The sequence below is a fragment of the Leucoraja erinacea genome, unplaced genomic scaffold, assembly GCF_028641065.1.
Source record: "Leucoraja erinacea ecotype New England unplaced genomic scaffold, Leri_hhj_1 Leri_346S, whole genome shotgun sequence".
Lineage (NCBI taxonomy): Eukaryota > Metazoa > Chordata > Chondrichthyes > Rajiformes > Rajidae > Leucoraja > Leucoraja erinaceus.
The window spans coordinates 18209-38511 of NW_026576247.1; the positions used below are offsets into that span (position 1 = coordinate 18209).

Sequence of the window (20303 nt, forward strand, 5' to 3'; positions counted from 1 at the left end):
GATGCGAGGTGAAATCAACATTTTGAACAGTCGTGTAACGTCACTATGTTCTGCCGATTGAAAGTGAACCTGTTTCCTGGCTCACTGGGTGGAGAGTAAATACCAGAAGAATAATGATAATGAAGGAGTTCCGTTCCGTGTTTCTTCAGGAGAAAGAAGGCATCCAGTGGGAAGCAAAGGATGAAGAGGAGGAGGAGGAGGAAGAGGAGGAGGAAGGGGAGGCGGCGGCGGCAGAGGAAGTGGAGCTGGGAGCTGAGCGGGAAGAAGAGGACGATCACATGGAGTACTGTCGGGTCTGCAAGGATGGCGGAGAGCTGCTGTGCTGTGACGCCTGCACTTCCTCCTATCACATTCACTGCCTCAATCCACCACTTCCAGAAATCCCCAACGGCGAGTGGCTCTGTCCTCGCTGTACAGTGAGTTGTTATCTCATTTTATATTTTCCAGGGAAAGGTTTGTCATGACACATTTGGACAGATGCAACTTGTGATAGGAGCAGAATTAGGCCATTCAGCCTTCTGTGACAAATAAATTCCTCCTCATCTCCTTCCTAAGGGAATGTCTTTTAATTCTGAGGCTGTGACCTCTGGTTCCTAGACTCTCCCATTAGTGGAAACATCCTCTCCACATCCACCCTATCCAAGCCTTTCACTATTCTGTACGTTTCAATGAGGTACCCCTTCATCCTTCTAAACTCTAGCGAGTGCTGTCAAAATGCTCATCATAGGCTAACTTAATTCCTGGGATCGATCATTCTTGTGTGTGAAGGAGGGAGTCCAAGTAAACTGTCTGAGAATAAAAACCCCCTTACCTTTGCAGAGTATCTGTGTGGAAAAGACAAAGCTGTAGACATGATGAATTAGTCTGCCTGCATCATGCTCTGGGAACCTGTCTCTGACTGCCTTTATTAGCTGGGCAAAATTGAATTTGACCATCCATTTCCTAGATTGGGCAATCTGTCTGATCTTACTTAAGTAAATAGTTTCCAATTTAACAATCTGCAGGCATCTGCTGCACTTTGTTAAATCGGTTTAGGTATCCGAGATTCTTACCTCTGGCCAAGATGTTGAGTTGAGTCCAATATATTTAATGGCACGGTAGAGTGGATTTGGAGAGGATGTTTCCACCAGCTGAAGAATCTAAGACCAGGGATCATAGCCTCAGAATTAAAGGATGTTTCTTTAAGAAGGAAATGAGGAGGAATTTTTTTTAGTCGGAGGATTTGGAATTCTTTACCACAGAATGCTGTGGAGGCCAAGTCAGTTGATATTTTTAAGGCAGAGATGGATAGATTCCTGATTAGTACAGATGTAAGGGGTTACGGGGAGGAAGCAGGAGAATTGGGTTAAGAGGGGAAGATAGATCAGCCATGATTTAATGGTGGAGTAGACTTGATGGGCTGAATGGTCTAATTCTGCTCCTGTCTCTTATGAACTTATGGAACAGAGCGGTAAAATCAAGTTTACGAAGAAGTATCTGCTGTGCCTTAATTCTAACGGCCTGGGGTAACCTCAAGCACCTTAGGGTGCCTGTCTTGGAAACGGGTGACTAATCCGGGTGCTTAGTGGTCCATTGAAACAAATGGACGAGATGTGTAATGGGCGAGAAGCACATTGCAAGTGTCAAGGTTCAGCTGTATGTCATATGTGCCAACAACAGAACTATAACACTCTTACTTGCAGTAGCATAACTAGCCTAGAATCACAGAACACACAACTAATATACTTCCAGATGCAGCAGGGAAACAGATCCTTCGGTCCACTGAATCCATTCCAACCATCGATCACCCATTCACACTAGTTCTACGTTATCCCACTTTCACACCCTCTCCCTGCACACAATGAATTCCACAGATTCACCTCTGGCTGAAGCAATTCCTCTTCATCTCTATTCTAACGTCCTTTTATTTTGAGGGTGTGTCCTCTGATCTTAGACTCACCCACTAGTGGAAATATCGTTCACATCCACTCTATAAGCTTTTCAATATACGAGAATACAAAAGAGGCATAAAACTGAGACTGTTTTCTCCTCTGGTGGAAACGAATGACACCACTGTATTATTTCAGACGAGCAGGGCAACTCTTCTCGGTGAAACATCCTTTGATTTCACAGCAGAAAAAAAATCTTTATCATGTTGATTGTGCTCAACTTGGCTGTAGCCCACGTTCCCTCTCAGTAAGTACATCCGTGATGTCTCGGGCTGCCCTGGGTTACTGAGTGCAGGGTTTTTCATTCCCCTCGCTACCTTAAACCAGTGGTTCCCTACCTTTTTTAGCTCATGGGATCTTTTAATTTTTCTGTGGCCCCCCCCTGACATTATTAGTGGAAAAAAAGTACTTCAATATTATAATACCTTCCATAAAATATCAGTGTCTATTAATTGCACATATATTCTCTTTTATTCTATTCCACAAACATCGAAAATATTTCAACTACATAGATTTAAATTTATTAGAACTGAAATTTAGGAGGCAACGGGGTAGTAGCTCTGTGGCCCCCTTCATTGAACCTGTGCCCCCCTCCCCCCCTGAAATTTGCCATGGTATGGCCCCAGGTTGGGAATGACTGCCTTAAACCTTCATCCTCCTGCTGTGTTTCTCTGTGCAGTGCCCGCTGTTGAAAGGCCGGGTCCAGAGGATTCTTCACTGGAGATGGGGAGATCCACCACTGGTGGTCCCAGCACCGAAGGCACCCGAGGACAACCCGGAGGATTTGCCGCCAAAGCCAGTTCATGGCCGGCCCGAGCGGGAGTTTTTCGTTAAGTGGACTGGCTTGTCCTACTGGCACTGTTCGTGGGTCACCGAGCTGCAGGTGCGTTTTCGTCGTCTTTTTTTTCCTATTTTGTGGTTGTTGGGATGAGGGCGATTAGTGGCAGGGCAGGAACAGCTTGGGTTAGGCTGAGTAAAGATCCATCTACACTGTTGTCTCAGTCCCAGGGTAAGGCTGGAAACAGGACCTGCGGCCCGCTGAGTCCACACCAACCATCGATCACTCCTTCACACTAGTTCCATGTTATCCCACTTTCTCATCCATTCCGCTCACATTAGGGGGTAATTAACCTACAAACCCACACGTCTTTGGGATATATGGGAGGAAACCCATACGGTCGTAGGGTGAACGTACAAACATGTTTTGTCACTAAAATCTAGTTTAGAGATATAGCATGGAAACGGGCCCTTTTACAGTGGCCAGTTAACCTACAAACTCGGGTGTCTGGGACGTGGGAGGAAACTGGAGCACCCGGAGGAAACTCACAAGGAGAACGTGCAAACTGCACACAGACACGGGCAGGAGCCGAGACCAGGATTGAAACCGGGCCTCTGGTGCTGTGAGGTTCTACCCACTGCAATACCATGTCAACCTCTCACTAGAGGTTTGGGGACTTGGCAGTGGTTTGGAGTTAATAGGTCTCTTGCATTTTGATATATACAAGGGCAGGAACATCGTGGGTTGGGCTGAGGAAAGCTCCATCTGCGCTGTTCCCTCAGTCCCAGGGTAAGTCTTAGTGATACAACATATGTCAGAATCTATAGGGATTCCTTGGGAGTGGATGTTGGTGCTTGCACGGAGCCCCAGGAAGTTGCAGCATTTACTGTTGGCGGCACTAATGTCCGTGATTAATTGTCCTGCCCGTTGGTCCGTGACAGCTGGAGATTTACCACTCGGTGATGTTCCGGAACTACCAGCGCAAGACTGACATGGACGAGCCCCCCTCATTCGATTACTGCTCCGGGGACGATGACAGCAAGAGTGAGAAGCGCAAAGCCCAAGACCCCCAGTACGCTGCCATGGAGGAGAAGTTTTACCGCTACGGGATCAAACTGCAGTGGATGACCATCCATCGCATCCTGCAGCACAGGTGGGGCGAGGAGCTCTGGAAAGCTGCGGCTTTCTACTCAGTAACGCATCGTGGCTCTTGCATTCACGCCCATTCTGTCAAATTACCCAGCTTGACTTCAATAGAAACATAGCTTGGGTTAAGATCTCCAAATAACTTCCAGTCCTTCAAGACACACAAACCTGTGTCTCCATGAAATGTCATTGAATTTATAGCACGGGAAATGCCATTTGGCCATCTGAGCTATGTTGGTGTCCTTGAGCCGCATGGTTTCCTATTCGTCCTGCTTCAGCTTGCCCTTTCAACATTGCTACTTGCCCAAATGTCTTCCTTTGGAAGGTTAAAGTTCTTCTAATTGATATGTTTGAATGATTTAAGGTTTTTAATAGGAAACTGGACCAAATGCAGACCCGTTGGGTCTGCAACCCCAACGCACCCGTTCCCTACTCGTAGACCCCAATTGCACTTGCCCTGCGTGTTGCAATAGCAATTCGCTCTTCCCCTCCTGTGAGGTGAAAAGTTCAGAGTGTTCCTGTGTCGCAACATTGGATCGAAGTGTGTTGGAAGCTGGCAGGAATGATTTTAACAGTAAAAATCTTGTGAAAGTTGGCATTTTTAAAGCTTTATTCGCGAATAACGTGAAATAAAGGATGTGAAGCTGATAATTGCTAGTCGAGCGGGTCGGGTCGTTTTAAATTCAAAGTATTTTGATTTTTTTAAACTTTAATCAGTAATAACTTGAGAGATATAGCATAAAACGTTCCGTGAAGGAGTTCTCTGCCTAGAGGGGGAAAATGTGAATCAGAATATGTAAAACATCTTTTCCTCTGATTGGGCGGGTAGGGGTTGGGATCAAAGAGTCCTTCAGCATGTAAACCGGTCCCTTGGCTCAACTTGCCCACGCAACTAATAAGCCCCATCTACACTAGTCTCACCTGCCCGTGTTTGGGCCGCATTCCTCTAAACCTCTTCTATCCATGTAAGTGAGAGAGTGGGATGGAGTGTCAGTGAAAGTGAGAGTGTCAGAGAGAGAGAGAGAGAGATGCAGTGTGTGAGTTGGAGTGTTAGTGACAATAGATAATAGGTGCAGGAGTAGGCCCTTTGAGCCAGCACCGCCATTCAATGTGATCTTGGCTGATCATCCACAATCTGTACCCCATTCCTGCCTTCTCCCCATATCCCCTGACTCCGCTATTTTTAAGAGTCCTATCTAGCTCTCTCTTGAAAGTATCCAGGGAACCGGCCTCTACCGCCCTCTGAGGCAGAGAATTCCGCAGTCACAACTCTGTGTGGAAAAAGTGTTTCCTCGCCTCCGTTCTAAATGGCTTGCCCCTTATTCTTAAACTGTGGCCCCTGGTTCTGGACTCCACCAACATCGGGAACATGTTTCCTGCCTCTAGCGTGTCGAAACCCTTAACAATCTTATGTCTCAATAAGATCCCCTCTCATCCTTCTCAACTCCAGAGTGTACAAGCCCAGCTGCTCCACTGACACTTCTCTCTTTCACTGACACTCCATCTCTCTCTTTTTTTTTCTCTTTCATATCCTATTTTGTTAATAGAATGAGACTTTGTACAGCAATGAAAGTCCAGTGACTGTAATGGAGGTAAAGTGTATTAAGATGCACTGGTGTAACCTGTATAAAATCATGAGAGGAATAGATCGGGTAGATGCACAGTCTATTGCCCAGAGTACAACCAGAGGACATAGGTTCAAGGTGAAGGGGAAAAGATTTAATAGGAATCTGAGGGGTAACTTTTTCACGCAGTGTGGTCAGTGTACGGAACAAGCTGACAGAGGAGGTAGTTGAGGCTGGGACTGTCCCAACGTTTAAGAAACAGGTACGTGGATAGGACAGGTTTAGAGGGATATGGACCAAAACGCAGGCAGGTGGGACTAGTGTAGCTGGGACATGTTGGCCGGTGTGGGCAAGTTGTGCCGAAAGTATCACTCCATGACTCTATGTAAAACAATTGGTACCGACGCGCGTTAACTCAAAAGGACGAGGCGATGCAGGGATGCACGCGCACACACGTGTATGAAACATCCTCTCCACACGTTGCAGACTGGGTGATTGTAGTTTACTTGTGTAAATGTAACCTTCCTCCATCTTGTTCCTTCTGCAGCATTGACAGGAAAGGAAACTTGCATTACCTGGTGAAGTGGAGAGATCTGCCATACGACCAGGCCACCTGGGAGGAGGATGATCTGGAGATCCCAGACTACGACTCTGTGAAAGTTACCTACTGGAATCACAGGTGTGTGTGTGTGTGTGTGTGTGTGTGTGTGTGTGTTCTCACAAGCACCAGAAGTGGACACAAAAAGCTGGAGTAACTCAGCGAGTCAGGCATAAGAAGGGTCTCAACCCGAAACCTCACCTATTCCTTTTCTCCAGAGATGCTGCACGACATGCTGAGTTACTCCAGCTTTTTGTGTCTATCTTCGGTTTAAATCAGCATCTGCAGTTCCTTCTATGCAAGAAGTGGATTCATCTGTATCATGTATTGCCTTCCACTGTCCACATCTCATGAACCTGAGATCACCCCATTAGTTAACAGGCACAGACTATTTCATATGCTTGAACCACTTCATATGGGCTCTATCAGCCCTGTAGCTAGCCATGTTCCAGCCTAGCTCACTGGTGCCACTGCATAGTGGGAGAGTCTAGGACTCCTGATTTTTATACATTGTTTACTTTCTAATACAGGGAGATGTACCTCGGGGAGGAGACATTCAGGCCCAGAAAAACCAAGAACTTCAAGAAAATCAAGGAGTTTTTCGCGGACAAGCCTCCCAGCTCACCTGAAGTTGAGGTAAGTGAGGGGGGAGAAGCCGTTTGTGAGAATCTTGGAGTAGAATATATGCGAGTGTGGGTATGATAGAATCTAATATACAAAAAACAAGGAGCTATGTGCAGAGGTCGGAGGAATAAGGTCATATGTGATAGGAGCAGAATTAGGCCATCGGGTCTACTCTGCCATTCAATCATGGCTGATCTATCTCTCCCTCCCAACCCCATTCTCCTGCCTTCTCCCCATAACCTCTGACACCTGTACCAATGAAGAATCTGTCTATCTCTGCCATAAAAATATCCACTGACTTGGCCTCCACGGCCTTCTGTGGCAAATAATTCCACAGATTCACCGCCTTCTTGACTAAATAAATTTCTCCTTGTCTCCTTCTCAAAAGAACATCTAATTCTGAGGCTATGATCTGTAGTCCTAGACTCTTCCACTAGTGGAAACATCCTCTCCCCATCCACTCTATCCAAGCCTTACACTATTTCAATGAGGTCCCCATTGGGGAACAGTGAGGCTCATCCTAGGTCAAACTATTCAATCCTGAGACCATTCTTGTAAACCACCTCTGGACCCTCTCCCGAGCCAGCACATCCTTCCTCCGTTAAGGTGCCCAAAATTGCTCACAATGTTCAAAATGCAGTCTTTCCAGCACCTTATAGAACTTCAGCATTATATTCCTGATTTTGTATACAAGCCCTCTTGAAATACATGCTAGCATCGAGATTTCTTTCTTTACTACAGAGTCGATTTGCAGATTAACTTTCTTGGAATCCTGCACCAGCACTCTCAAGTCCCTTTGCACCTCCAATTTCTGGATTCTCTCCCCGTTTAGAAAATAGTCTACGCCTTTATTCCTATTGCCAAAATGCAGTACTCCCCCTTTGCTACACTATATTCCATATGCCACTTCTCGGCCCACTCTCCCAACCTCATCATAGGGAGAGTGGGCAGAGACATGTCCAAGTCCTTCTGCAGAGTCCTTGCTGTCTCTACACTACCTGCCTTTCCGCCTATTTTCGTATCATCCAAAAACTTGGCCACAAAACATTCAATCCCCTCGTCCAAATCAATGCAGAAGGTTGAGGAACGATCATATTGAAGTGTTAAAACATTTTGAACGGTATAGAATTGGTAAACTTGAAATCAAAATTGATGGCAAGCATTGGGGACTGCCTGCATTACTGTAGAGCAAGGGTTCCCAACCTGGGGTAAATTAACCCCAGGGGTTAAATTACACCTACCCAGAGAGTAAATTTGATGATTCTGGATTTGTACATATTTTTTCTCATTGACTGACTGTGTTTGGTTCTGGTATAACTTGGTTCTGTGTTTGAATCTGTTCATCAATAAATGAAATAACATTGTTATGTGCTATTAAAGTTGCTGGGGGTAAAAGGGATGAAAAATGTTGGGAATCCCTGCTGTAGAGCCTCTTAACACTTCCATGAACTGTGTGAAACTCTGGCAGCTCAAGGAAAGTGAATGGTGACAGATTATATTTTGTTTAGTTTAGAGATACAGCGCAGAAACAGGCCCATCGGCCCACTGAGTCTGCACCGACCAGCGATCACCCGCACATTAACACTACCTTACACACACTAGGGACAATTTTACATTCATACATAGCCAATTAACCTACAAACCTGCCCGTCTTTGGAGTGTGGGAGGGAACCAAAGATCTCGGAGAAAATCCACGCAGGTCACGGGGAGAACGTACAAACTCCATACACACAGCACCCATAGTCAGGATCAAACTCTGGTCCCTGGCGTTGCAGGGACTAGTTCTAACGCTATACCACCGTGCCGTTAAATACTGTCAGTTCCATTGCCTTTTCCAGCCCCTCTTAAAGTTTTTATTCCAGGATTGCATTGTGTAATTGTTTTTTTGTTTTACCTGCAGCCAACCATTAAATATGAGGCACAGCCAGATTTCGTCACAGTCACGGGCGGAACACTGCACATGTACCAGCTGGAGGGTCTGAACTGGCTTCGATTCTCCTGGGCACAGGGCACCGATACCATATTAGCCGATGAAATGGGACTGGGAAAGACCATCCAGACCATCGTATTCTTGTATTCTTTGTATAGAGAGGTAAAGGTGGACTTTGGTTTAAACTCATCCTCTGTGTTACCTTAGGAGGCTGGTTAACACAGGACAATAAGGAATGGCTACTTACTCTGTCCTTACTGCTGTTATTGGGGGTGGGGGGGGGGGGTGATCGAGCTCCATATAGTTTCTGTGTAGGAAGGACACAAAATGCTGGAGTAACTCAGCGGGACAGGCAGCATCTCTGGAGAGAAGGGAATGGGTGACGTTTCAGGTCGAGATCCTTCTCTCCTGAGATGCTGCCCGTCCTGCTGAGTTACTTCACCATTTTGTGTCTATTCATATAGTTTCTGTTTTTCTGTTTGTTTATTAAAAAAATCTACATTTCCATTTGTCAATTGCATTTTAACGTTAGATTATCTTGTCATAACTTAACTCTTGGAGTCCCGAGCCTACTTTGCATCCAATCTTCTGAGTCACCATAGATCCTATGTGTCTTATTCTTCTGGATCAGCCTGGCACGAAGACCTTGTCATTTTTTTTTGTGTTTAGTTTCGAGATACAGCGCGGGTCCAAGTCCTTTGGCCCACCAAGTCTGTGCTGACCAGCGATCCCCATGCATTAACACTATCCTACACACACTAGGGACATAATTTACAATTATACCAAGCCAATTAACCTACAAACCTGTACGTCTTTGGAATGTGGGAGGAAACTGAATATCTTGGAGAAAACCCACGGGGAGAATGTACAAACTCCGTACAGACAAACGCCTGTAGTCAGGATCAAACCCACGCTGGTTAGGGTGAGAACGCACACTCTCTACACAGACAGCACCCGGAGTCAGGATTGAACCCGGATCTAATAAGGCAGCAACTCTACTGCTATGCCTCCCATTCAGACAGGATTCACTGTCCTACCTTCATCAATCAGCTCCACTTGCACTTAAAATTTGCTCTTTACAATGCGTCAGCCCTTATTGGTGCTCTGCAAAGAAATCTAACAGCAGATCAGGTGGTAGTTGATAGTGTAACATTCACCATCCATCCAAACCATTGTGTTCCAACAAGGATGAGCAGATATAACTAACTCCAAGAGGGAGGTTAGCCATTATTTCTCTCGTGCTTATCAGTGTAAGTAATTGTAAAGCACGCCTTAGTTGCCTTGGATGCCAGAGCTTAGGAGTCCTTGTAACCCTCTCCACAAACTGACCTGCAGCTTGTTCTATCCTCACACTACTCATGAACTTGATAAAGCCTTTGGTCCCCACTCATAATTTCTTTCTTTACGAATACCAGTTTTGTCTGATACTCTTGAGAAACATCCTGGAATACATTGAGTCACAGTCAAACGGTGTGAAAACGGGCTCTTGGACCCGACTTGCCCACACTGACCAACAGGTCCAATCTACACTAGTCCCACCTGGCCGTGTTTGGCCCATAATCCCTCAAAACCTGTCCTATCCATGTACCTGTTTAAATGTGTTTTAAACGTTGCGATGAATGTAGATGGTGACTAAATACACCCTCCTTTGGGATTTCATTTTATTTGACTCGATCTTTGAACTTTCTTTAATCTGATTCTGCAGGGACACACGAAAGGCCCCTTCTTGGTCAGCGCTCCCCTGTCCACGATCATCAACTGGGAACGAGAGTTTGAGATGTGGGCGCCGCATTTTTACGTGGTTACGTACACAGGAGACAAGGATAGCCGTGCCGTCATCCGGGAGAACGAGTTTTGCTTTGAAGATAGCGGTGTTAAAATCAGCAAGCGAGCAGTCAAAATCAGGGTAAGCCTTGTACGTTTTAATGCTGGGGTGCAATATGCTAAGATTTGAAGTGAAGGATCCAATATCAGGCCATTGGGTTACCTTGCAAAGTGGAATGTAAGGTTTAGTTTTTTAGTTTGCAGATACAGCGCGGAAACAAGCCCTTCGGCCCACCAAGTCCCCACCGACCAGCGATCCCTATACATTAACACTACCCTATACATACTAGGGGCAATTTTACATTTACACCAAGCCAATTAACCTATAAACTTGTACGTCTTTGAAGTGTGGGAGGAAACCGAAGGTCTCGGAGAAAACCCACGCAGATCATGGGGAGAATGTATAAACTCCCTACAGACAAGCACCCGTAGTCAGGATTGAACTCTGGTCTCATGCTGTAAGTCAGCAGCTCTACCACTGCGCCACCATGCTTGGGAACGCAAATGCGTAGGATCACAGCCGATGGATATGGCACTCACTGGAAAAGTGACCCACGTATCTGTACACCGTGGGCTGCTCGATTGTAATCACGTATTGTCTTTCCACTGACTGGTTAGCATGCAACAATAGCTTTTCACTGTACCTCAGTACACGTGACAATAAACTAAACTCAAACAAGAAAGGGAACATTTTGAGCTCTGTATATCATTGTAGATCAATGTTCACTTAATGGTTAAACTGATTTAATATTTTTCTTTTGTAGAGTCAGGCACAGGTGAAGTTTCACGTCTTGTTGACCTCCTATGAGCTGATCACCATTGACCAGGCAATTCTGGGCTCCATTAAGTGGGCCTGTCTCGTGGTAGATGAAGCACACAGATTAAAGAACAACCAGTCCAAGGTGAGTGCGAGAGGCCTTTCCTGCCACTTCTTCATTCACATTCCCTGGCTCTACTCTGTGCCTTACTCAAAGTTAATGTCTCAGCTTCTCATCCTCCTTTCAAGTAGTTGAACATGTGGGTGGTATTGCCACCCTGATACTTCAAATAAATACTGGGCATCACTGTCAACGCTGGCAATTAATTGGCAAGGTGTTTTCCCAGTTCACTATTCCATTTTAGAAGGAAGATAAGAGTGATCCACTTTGGCACTTACAGGCCAAAGTATAAGTGCCCATAACACTGATTATCGCCATATGTTCTGTCAATGTTGTTATAGTCGTATGTCCTGAAAAGGAACAATGAAATTCAAACTTGTAGCAGCATAGCAGGTTTGTAAACACAGTTCTCAATAGATAATATAATAATCAAACAAAAAAGGTTCAATAAATAAAAACAAAACAATACAGTGCAAAATCAAAACAAAACCCAAAGTCCCCAGAGGTGGTGCAGCATTTAGTTGGAGTTTGTCATGTTCAAAAACCTGATGCTTGTTGGTAAGAAGCTGTTCCTGAACCTGGACATTACAGTTTTCTGACTCCTATACCTTCTTCCCCGATGGCAGGAATGAATGAGTGTGGCCAGGGTGGTGCGGGTCCTTGATAAGGCTGGCTGCATTTTTTGAGACGGCAATTATAGGTCCCTTCGATGGTGGGGAGGTCAATACCCATGATAGGCTGAGCGCTGTTCACCACGGTTTGTAATTTCCTTCCTTCCTGGGTGTTTGAGTTGCCGAACTAAGTCATGATGCAGTCATGATCCAATTTGCTCTCTACTGTACACCTGTAGAAGTTTCAACAGAATATCCTGAATCTTCTATGGAAGTAGAGGCATTAATGGGCTTTTTAATTGCCGCAGTGTGTCGGCTCGGGGACAGATCTTCAGAAATGTGCTTCTGATTAAGACTGAGTTTTGTAGATCCTTGGCCTTCCTATATAACATAACAATATAACAATCACAGCACGGAAACAGGCCATCTCGGCCCTTCCAGTCCGTGCCGAACACTTACTCTCACCTAGTCCCATCTACCTGCACTCGGACCATAACCCTCCATTCCTTTCCTGTCCATATACCTTTCCAATTTATTTTTAAATGATAAAATTGAACCTGCCTCCACCACTTCCACTGGAAGCTCATTCCACACAGCTACCACTCTTTTGAGTAATGAAGTTACCCCTAAACTTTTGTCCCTTAATTCTCAAGTCATGTCCTCTTGTTTGAATCTTTACTCTCAATGGGAAAAGCTTATCCACGTCAACTCTGTCTATCCCTCTCATCATTTAAAAAACTTCTATCAAATCCCCCTCTTTGCCTTCTGCGCTCCAAAGAATAAAGACCTATCTTGTTCAACCTTTCTCTGCTGTATGTTGTTTAAATGAGCAATTGTATACACTCAGATGAGCAATTGTATACACTCAGCTCCCCACCCTCCAACCTGAGGGAGAAGTTTAGTTTAGAGATACAGCCTGGAAACAGGCTCTTCGGCCCACCGTGTCCACACCGACCAGCAATCCCTGCACACTAATACTATCCCACACCGACTAGGGACAAATTTTACATTTACCAAGCCAATTAACCTACAAACCTGCACGTCTTTAGAGTGTGGGAGGAAACCGGAGATCTCAGACAAAACCCACGCAGGTCACGGGGAGAACGTACAAACTTCATATAGATCGCACCCGTAGTCAGGATCAAACCCGGGTCTCTGGCGCTGTGAGGCAGTATCTCTACCGCAGCGCCACTGTGCCGCCCCACCGATAAGGGGATGCTTTATTTAACGCATAATCCGAGAAGGCAGTATCTCCTGCTCTGCTCTCTGTGGTCTCAGAACTAGCAGTGGTACTATCGCCCTGGAGTTGCACAATAGCGAGATGGACCAGGACCTTTTGACCAAGGCCCGAATGTTATCTATATAAATAACCTGAAGAAGAAAACATCTGTACTGACGTGGTGACATTTGTTTAGTTTTTCAGAGTGTTGAATGGTTATAAGATTAAATGGAAGCTGTTGCTGACGGGGACACCTCTGCAGAACAATCTAGAAGAACTCTTCCATCTGCTCAACTTCCTGACGTCCGATCGTTTCAAGTAAGTGTCGTTTCCCAATGGTTGGGCGAGAATTTATTTTATGACCTTGGGAGTGTCCCGAACTACTCTTCAAGGAAGAGTACAGTGTACATTTTGCAGGTGGCCTTTACATGATGACTCTTTGCATACATATGGTACAAACAATTTCACTGTGACTTGTATTCCCTCACTCTCACTCTCAATCCCTATCTCTCTCACTCTCACCTGATGGAGTGGTCAATAGACAATAGGTGCAGGAGTAGGCCATTCGGCCCTTCGAGCCAGCACTGCCATTCAATGTGATCATGGCTGATCATCCCCAATCAGTACCCCGTTCCTGCCTTCTTCCCTATCTTTCAGAGCCAGGCAGAGAATTCTACAGACTCACCACTCTCTGTGAGAAAAAGTGTTTCCTCGTCCCCGTTCTCAGTGGCTTGCCCCTTATTCTTAAATTATTCTTGGTCGTGCTGCACAAAGCAGCCAGTCACTGGATGAGCAAATTTCCTCAGTCGTGTAGCAAAGATCAGATATTCTGTTCTTCGGGGCATTGACTGATATTTTGGATATTTTGACAAGCTGTCTCTGTTGCGCCCACCCAAGAGAAATGGTTATTTGCAGTCTCTTTGGATGAAATGTGTGTCAGCCCAGTTTTTGCATGCACCTTCTGAATGGGACAAGCCCATTTAGAGGCTGATTCATGGTTGTGGGATAAATTGAGCATATCCATGTTCAAAATGTTGGGTTTATTTATTTTTTTTTTTTTAAAGGTCCATTAACTCAGAAGGACATTCAGCTGAAAGTGGCAGCCTATTTTGTCATAAACATAACTGTTATGATCTGATAATAGTGAAATAATATTAAAAAAAATAAAAGTGAAACCTGGTAGCCTGGTTGCGGTTGAGGGTGAAACGGTGGTGGAGTACCGGGAGAATTGCACCACTCATTCCAGGATTGCCTTGGGGGTCACCATCCCTAACTTGTCGCCACACTGATTTTCCTGAATGTGCACGGATGCTTCAGCATCCATTTGTCTTGCCACATTTAAGATGGCAGGTGTGATCCATGACCTTCTGATGCAGCCAAATCAATAGCTCGCAAAAACAAATAATTAACTTCCCTGATAGCATTTGTGTGCATCTCCAATATTCATTGTAGGTAGTCATGTTAAACTTGGAATGTTTTACCAAATCCCCATCTTTTTACTCCCTTCTTCCAGGAGCGTCTTGAAATCTAATGGTTGTTGTAATCTCCCTTAAGTGATGGTTTTGTTGTTTGTAGTTTCTGTATAACTCTGTTGCCTTCAATGATGTGAGAGGAACCTGGCTACAGTGCCGGTTAAGAAATTGTCCAAGCTTTGCTCACACGTCATATCTTTTGCAGTAATCTAGAGGGCTTCCTTGAAGAATTTGCTGACATCTCAAAGGAGGACCAGATAAAGAAGCTCCACGATCTTCTCGGTCCCCACATGTTGCGGCGCCTTAAGGCAGATGTCTTCAAGAACATGCCCTCCAAGACTGAGCTGATTGTGCGTGTGGAGCTGAGCACAATGCAAAAGTAAGTAACTCTGGGATCCTGCGATTTGCAACTGAACCTTGGTCAACTCCTCCTCCTTTGGTCCATGTTTCACACAGTAGGGGAGGAAAGTCACGCAGCTGTAGAGTTGCTGCCTTGGAGACCCGGGTTCGATCTCGACTGTGGATGCTGTCTACGGAGTTTGTAAGTTCACCCCGCGACCTACATGCGTTTTCTCCAAGATCCTCGGTTTCCTCCTCCATTCTCAAGGCGTACAGGTTTGTAGGTTAATTGCCTTGATATAAGTGTAAATTGTCCCTAGTGTAGGATAGCGTTAATGTGCAGGGATGTGCGGTATCCCAACACTAGTCGCATCTTCCCATCTCCATCCTTTTCCCCCTTTCGCAGAGACCGTTCCCTCCGCAACTCATCCCTTCCCACCCAAACCACTCCCTCCCCAGGTATCTTTCCCTGCAACTGCAGAAGATTCAACACCTGTCCCTATACCTCCTCCCTCGACTCTGTCCAGGGACCCTGACAGTTAGGTTAGCCTTTCAGATGTTCACTCGCACCTCCTCCAACCTCATCTATTGTATCCGTTGTTCAAGATGTGGACACTTATTCATCGGCGAGACCAAACATAGACTAGCCGATCGTTTCTCTGAACACCTTCGCTCAGTCCACCTGGACCTACCTGATCCCCCGGTTGCTAAACACTTTAATTCCCCTTTCCATTCCCACACTGACCTTTCTGTCCTAGGTCTCCTCCATTGTCAGAATAAGGCTGAACACAAATTGGAGGAACAGCAGCTCATATTTCACTTGGGCAGTTTACAGCCCAGTGATATGAATATTGATTTCTCTAACTTCAAGTAACCCCAGCATTCCCTCTCTCTTTATCCCTCCCCCACCCAAGTCGCACCAGCTTCTCGTTTTCACCCAACAAACAGCTAACGATAGTCTGTTTCCTTTATCATTGTTATTTTTTTTTCCATATCTTTCATTCATTGTTCATCATCGTCTATATCTCTCGTTTCCCCATATGCCTAACTAGTCTGAAGAAGAGTCTCGACCCAAAACTTCACCCATTTCTTCTTTCCAGAGTTGCTGCCTGTCCCGCTGAGTTACTCCAGCTTTTTGTGCCTATCTTAGGTACATGGATAGGACAGGTTTGGAGGGATATGGGCCAAACGAGAGCAGGAGGGACTAGTGTAGCTGGGAAATGTTGGCCAATGTGGGTACATTGGGCCGAAGGGCCTGTTTCCATGCTGTATCACAGATTCAGATTCAGATTCAATTTTAATTGTCATTGTCAGTGTACAGTACAGAGACAACGAAATGCATTTAGCATCTCCCTTGAAGAGCGACATAGCAAACGATTTGAATATTAAAAAAAAAAAAAATAATAATAATAAGTGTCCGGGGGGGGGGGGGGGGGGGGGGGGTGATTGGCAGTCACCGAGGTACGTTGTTTAGTAGAGTGACAGCCGCCGGAAAGAAGCTGTTCCTCGACCTGCTGGTTCGGCAACGGAGAGACCTGTAGCGCCTCCCGGATTGTAGGAGGGTAAACAGTCCATGGTTGGGGTGAGAGCAGTCCTTGGCGATGCTGAGCGCCCTCCGCAGACAGCGCTTGCTTTGGACAGACTCAATGGAGGGGAGCGTGGAACCGGTGATGCGTTGGGCAATTTTCACCACCCTCTGCAATGCCTTCCGGTCGGAGACAGAGCAGTTGCCATACCATACTGTGATGCAGTTGGTAAGGATGCTCTCGATGGTGCATGCGGTAGAAGTTCACCAGGATCTGAGGAGACAGATGGACCATCTTCAGTCTCCTCAGGAAGAAGAGACGCTGATGAGCCTTCTTGATCAGAGTAGAGGTATTGTGGGTCCAAGAGAGGTCATCGGAGATGTTGACTCCCAGGAACCTGAAGCTAGAAACACGTTCCACCTCCGTCCCGTTAATGTGGATGGGGGTGTGCGTGCCACCTCTGGACTTCCTGAAGTCTACAATGAGCTCCTTGGTCTTCTTGGAGTTAAGGGCCAGGTTGTTGTCAGCGCACCATGCTGCTAAGTGCTGGACCTCCTCCCTGTAGGCCAGCTCATCGTTGTTGCTGATGAGGCCAATCACCGTTGTATCATCTGCATACTTGATGATGGTGTTAGTACCATGTACAGTTTGCAGTCATAGGTGAAGAGGGAGTAGAGGAGGGGGCTCAGCACACAGCCCTGAGGAACGCCGGTGTTCAGGGTGAGGGTTGAAGAGGTGTGCTTGTCTAACCTCACAGACTGGGGTCTGTTGGTTAGAAAGTCCAGTATCCAGTTGCAGAGGGAGGGGTCGATGCCCAGGTTACCGAGTTTGGTGATCAGTTTTGATGGAATAATGGTGTTGAATGCTGAGCTGTAATCGATGAACAGCATTCTTACATAAGTGTCTCTCTGTTGTCAAGGTGGGAGAGGGCGGAGTGAAGTGCCGTTGAGATGGCATCCTCCGTACTCCTGTTCTTGCGGTAGGCAAACTGATAGGGATCCAGTGTGGGGGGTAGGCAGCTTTTGAGGTGTGCCAGGACCAGCCTCTCGAAGCACTTGGTGATGATGGGGGTAAGTGCAACTGGGCGGAAGTCGTTGAGGCTTGCCACAGTGGAGTGTTTTGGCACTGGCACGATGGAGGTGGCTTTAAGGCAAGTGGGGACAACTGCTTGGGCAAGTGACAGGTTGAAGATGTCAGTCCAGACGTCTGTCAGCTGCGCAGCACAGGCACTAAGCATGCGCCCGGGGATGCCGTCAGGGCCAGCAGCCTTACGTGCATTAGTCCTACTCAGTGCCACGTACACGTCGTAGGGGGTGAGTGTGAGGGGTTGGTGATCGGCAGGTAGCACAGCCTTGATGGCTGTCTCTAGATTGTCCCTGTCGAAGCGGCCATAGAAATGATTAAGCTCCTCAAGGAAGGAGGCGTCGCTGGATGTGGGGGTGATGTTGGAGGGTCTGTAGTCCGTGATGGCCTGGATGCCTTGCCACATGCGTCGGGGGTCGGAGTTGTTGTTGAAGTGCTCCTCAATCCTGAGCTTATGGCAGTGCTTGGCCTTCCTGATGCCCCTCTTCAGGTTAGCCCTGGATGAACTGTAGGCTCGAGCATCGCCTGACCTGAAAGCGGTGTCCCGTGCTTTCAGCAGTAGCCTGACCTCGCTGTTCATCCATGGCTTCTGATTCGGGTATATGGTCACCTGTTTGAGGGAGGTGACACTATTGATGGTGGAGTTTATAAAGTCCAGAACAGAGGATGTATAGGAATCAATGTCCGTGTGAGAGTCAAGGGTGGCCTGGGCTGCAAACGCCTTCCAGTCAGTGTTTCCAAAACACTGCTGAAGTGTGAAGTCCGCTTCCTCTGACCAGACTTTAACTGTCCTTACAGTTGGTTTAACCCGTCTGATGAGTGGGGAGTACTTAGGGAGCAGGAACAATGAGACGTGATCAGACTGACCAAGGTGGGGGAGGGGGATGGCTTTGTAAGCTTCAACCATATTGGTGTAGACTTTGTCCAGTGTCTTGTCTACTCTAGTGGGGAAGGATACATGTTGGTGGAATTTGGGGAGTACAGTCTTCAGGTTGGAGTGATTGAAGTCACCCGCAACAATGAAGGCTGCCTCGGGGTTGTGCGTCTGTTGTTTGCTAATGGCAGTATGCAGCTCTTTCATTGCAAGCTTGGCATTAGCATCAGGAGGGATATAGGCTGCAGTCACAACAGTGGAGGTGAACTCTCTGAGCAGATAGAACGGTCTGCATCTAACCAAGAGGAATTCAAGGTTAGCTGAGCAGTGACTCTCGATGATGGTGGAGTCCGTGCACCATGCTTTGTTTACATAAATGCACAGACCCCCCCCTCTGGTCTTACCAGAGTCTGATGTCCTGTCCGCTCGGAGTAAATGACGCCCCGATAGCTGGATGGCGCTGTCAGGAACGTCAGTGTTGAGCCAAGTTTCAGTGAAGATCAAGATGTTGCAGTCCTTGATCCGGTTGTGGGAGGTGATCCTTAGCCGGAGTTCATCCATTTTGTTTGCCAGTGAGCGCACGTTGGCGAGGAAAAGGCTAGGAATCGCTGCCCTGTGTTGGGCTAGCTCTAACCTGGCCTGTAACCCACCTCTGCGTCCCCGGCGGTGTTTTCGTACCCGTCGCCGTCTGTTGGTGCTTCTGGTGGGCCGAGCTGGCTTGGTGCGCGCTGGTGTTCTGCCGCTCCGTTGCTCCGCTTCTGCGTTACTCCGCAGGCGGTCTTCAGCCCCGCGGCTCTGCTGATGGTCTCCAGCCCCGGGGCTTACCTGGCATTCTCCAGCTCCACGGGTCGGGTGGTGGTCTCCAGCTCCACGGGTCGGTTCACACTGACTATGACAAATGCAGAATCCTAATTCTTTTCCCATAAGCCTACTTTTTTTTTCTATTTTGAGCTTGCATCAGCTTCCCTTTCATTCACTGCATTCCAAATAATAACTTTCAGTGTTTAAAACAATACTTGGTCTGGTTGTTTTGCTAATACAATGGCCTCCGGTTCCTTTTGTTAATGAATCGTTATTCTGCCTATCTGTTCAGGCAACGGGTCAAAAATGTCTAATATCCCATTAAACTTTCCTTCGTGAAGAAGGATTGTAATTCATACAGTCTCCCTCTTTCTTGATATCTTAGTGAAACTAAAACAACAGGTTGTTTTCTGAACATCGGGTCGAGCATCTCTCGCCTAGAGAGATCATGGGAGGCGTGGGATGGAACCGAGTGGGCAGAAGGCAGGCATTTGGCAGGAAACGATGTTCTCCCAATTCTTCACCTTGCTGAGGGTGCATGGACAGTGTGTTCTGTGCTCTGTCCTGTTTGTGAAGATAGTTGTATCTTCCCCTCGTGAAGATAGAACTTCAGTTCCTTTTCTTGCGTCACTCTGTTTTCAAAAAGTAGATCTTTGTTCACGTTTCTCAGCCCCAATCGGCAGAAATAGGTGTATTTTCCAATTGTTTCTGGACAGTATGAAAGGTTCGGAAGGGAGCAGCGAGTCCTGGAATTTCTACATAGCTCTCCAGTTAAATATTTGTTCGACTGGGGCTCAGTAGGTAGGTGCTATCAACCTCCGATCACAGATGTAAATCTCTATCCTATCCATTGTTTTTCAGGAAATATTACAAATTTATACTGACGAGAAACTTTGATGCCCTCAACTCCAAAGGTGGCGGGAATCAGGTGTCACTGCTAAATATCATGATGGATCTGAAGAAGTGTTGTAACCACCCGTACCTCTTCCCTGTGGCTGCCATGGTATGTGGCCGCTACATTCTTTGTTGCCATTTTGTACTCGTGTCTCGCATCATGCACTCTTTTGTGTGTTTAAGCATACAGCTAGTAACGCGCGGTCTTGCATT

The 20303-nt window shown here is 46.5% G+C and overlaps 1 protein-coding gene across 1 annotated transcript in view; it reads left to right on the forward strand.

Moving 5' to 3' along the window:
• Positions 1 to 20303, forward strand: part of LOC129693557 (chromodomain-helicase-DNA-binding protein 3-like) — a gene marked incomplete at its 5' end in the record, with an annotated part of 82766 nt that overhangs the window by 18087 nt on the left and 44376 nt on the right. The window contains 11 exon segments of the mRNA XM_055630354.1: positions 150 to 416; positions 2608 to 2811; positions 3648 to 3859; positions 5965 to 6096; positions 6546 to 6651; positions 8540 to 8731; positions 10275 to 10475; positions 11158 to 11295; positions 13298 to 13419; positions 14779 to 14952; positions 20058 to 20199. Coding sequence (XP_055486329.1) covers positions 150 to 416; positions 2608 to 2811; positions 3648 to 3859; positions 5965 to 6096; positions 6546 to 6651; positions 8540 to 8731; positions 10275 to 10475; positions 11158 to 11295; positions 13298 to 13419; positions 14779 to 14952; positions 20058 to 20199 — 1890 coding nt within the window.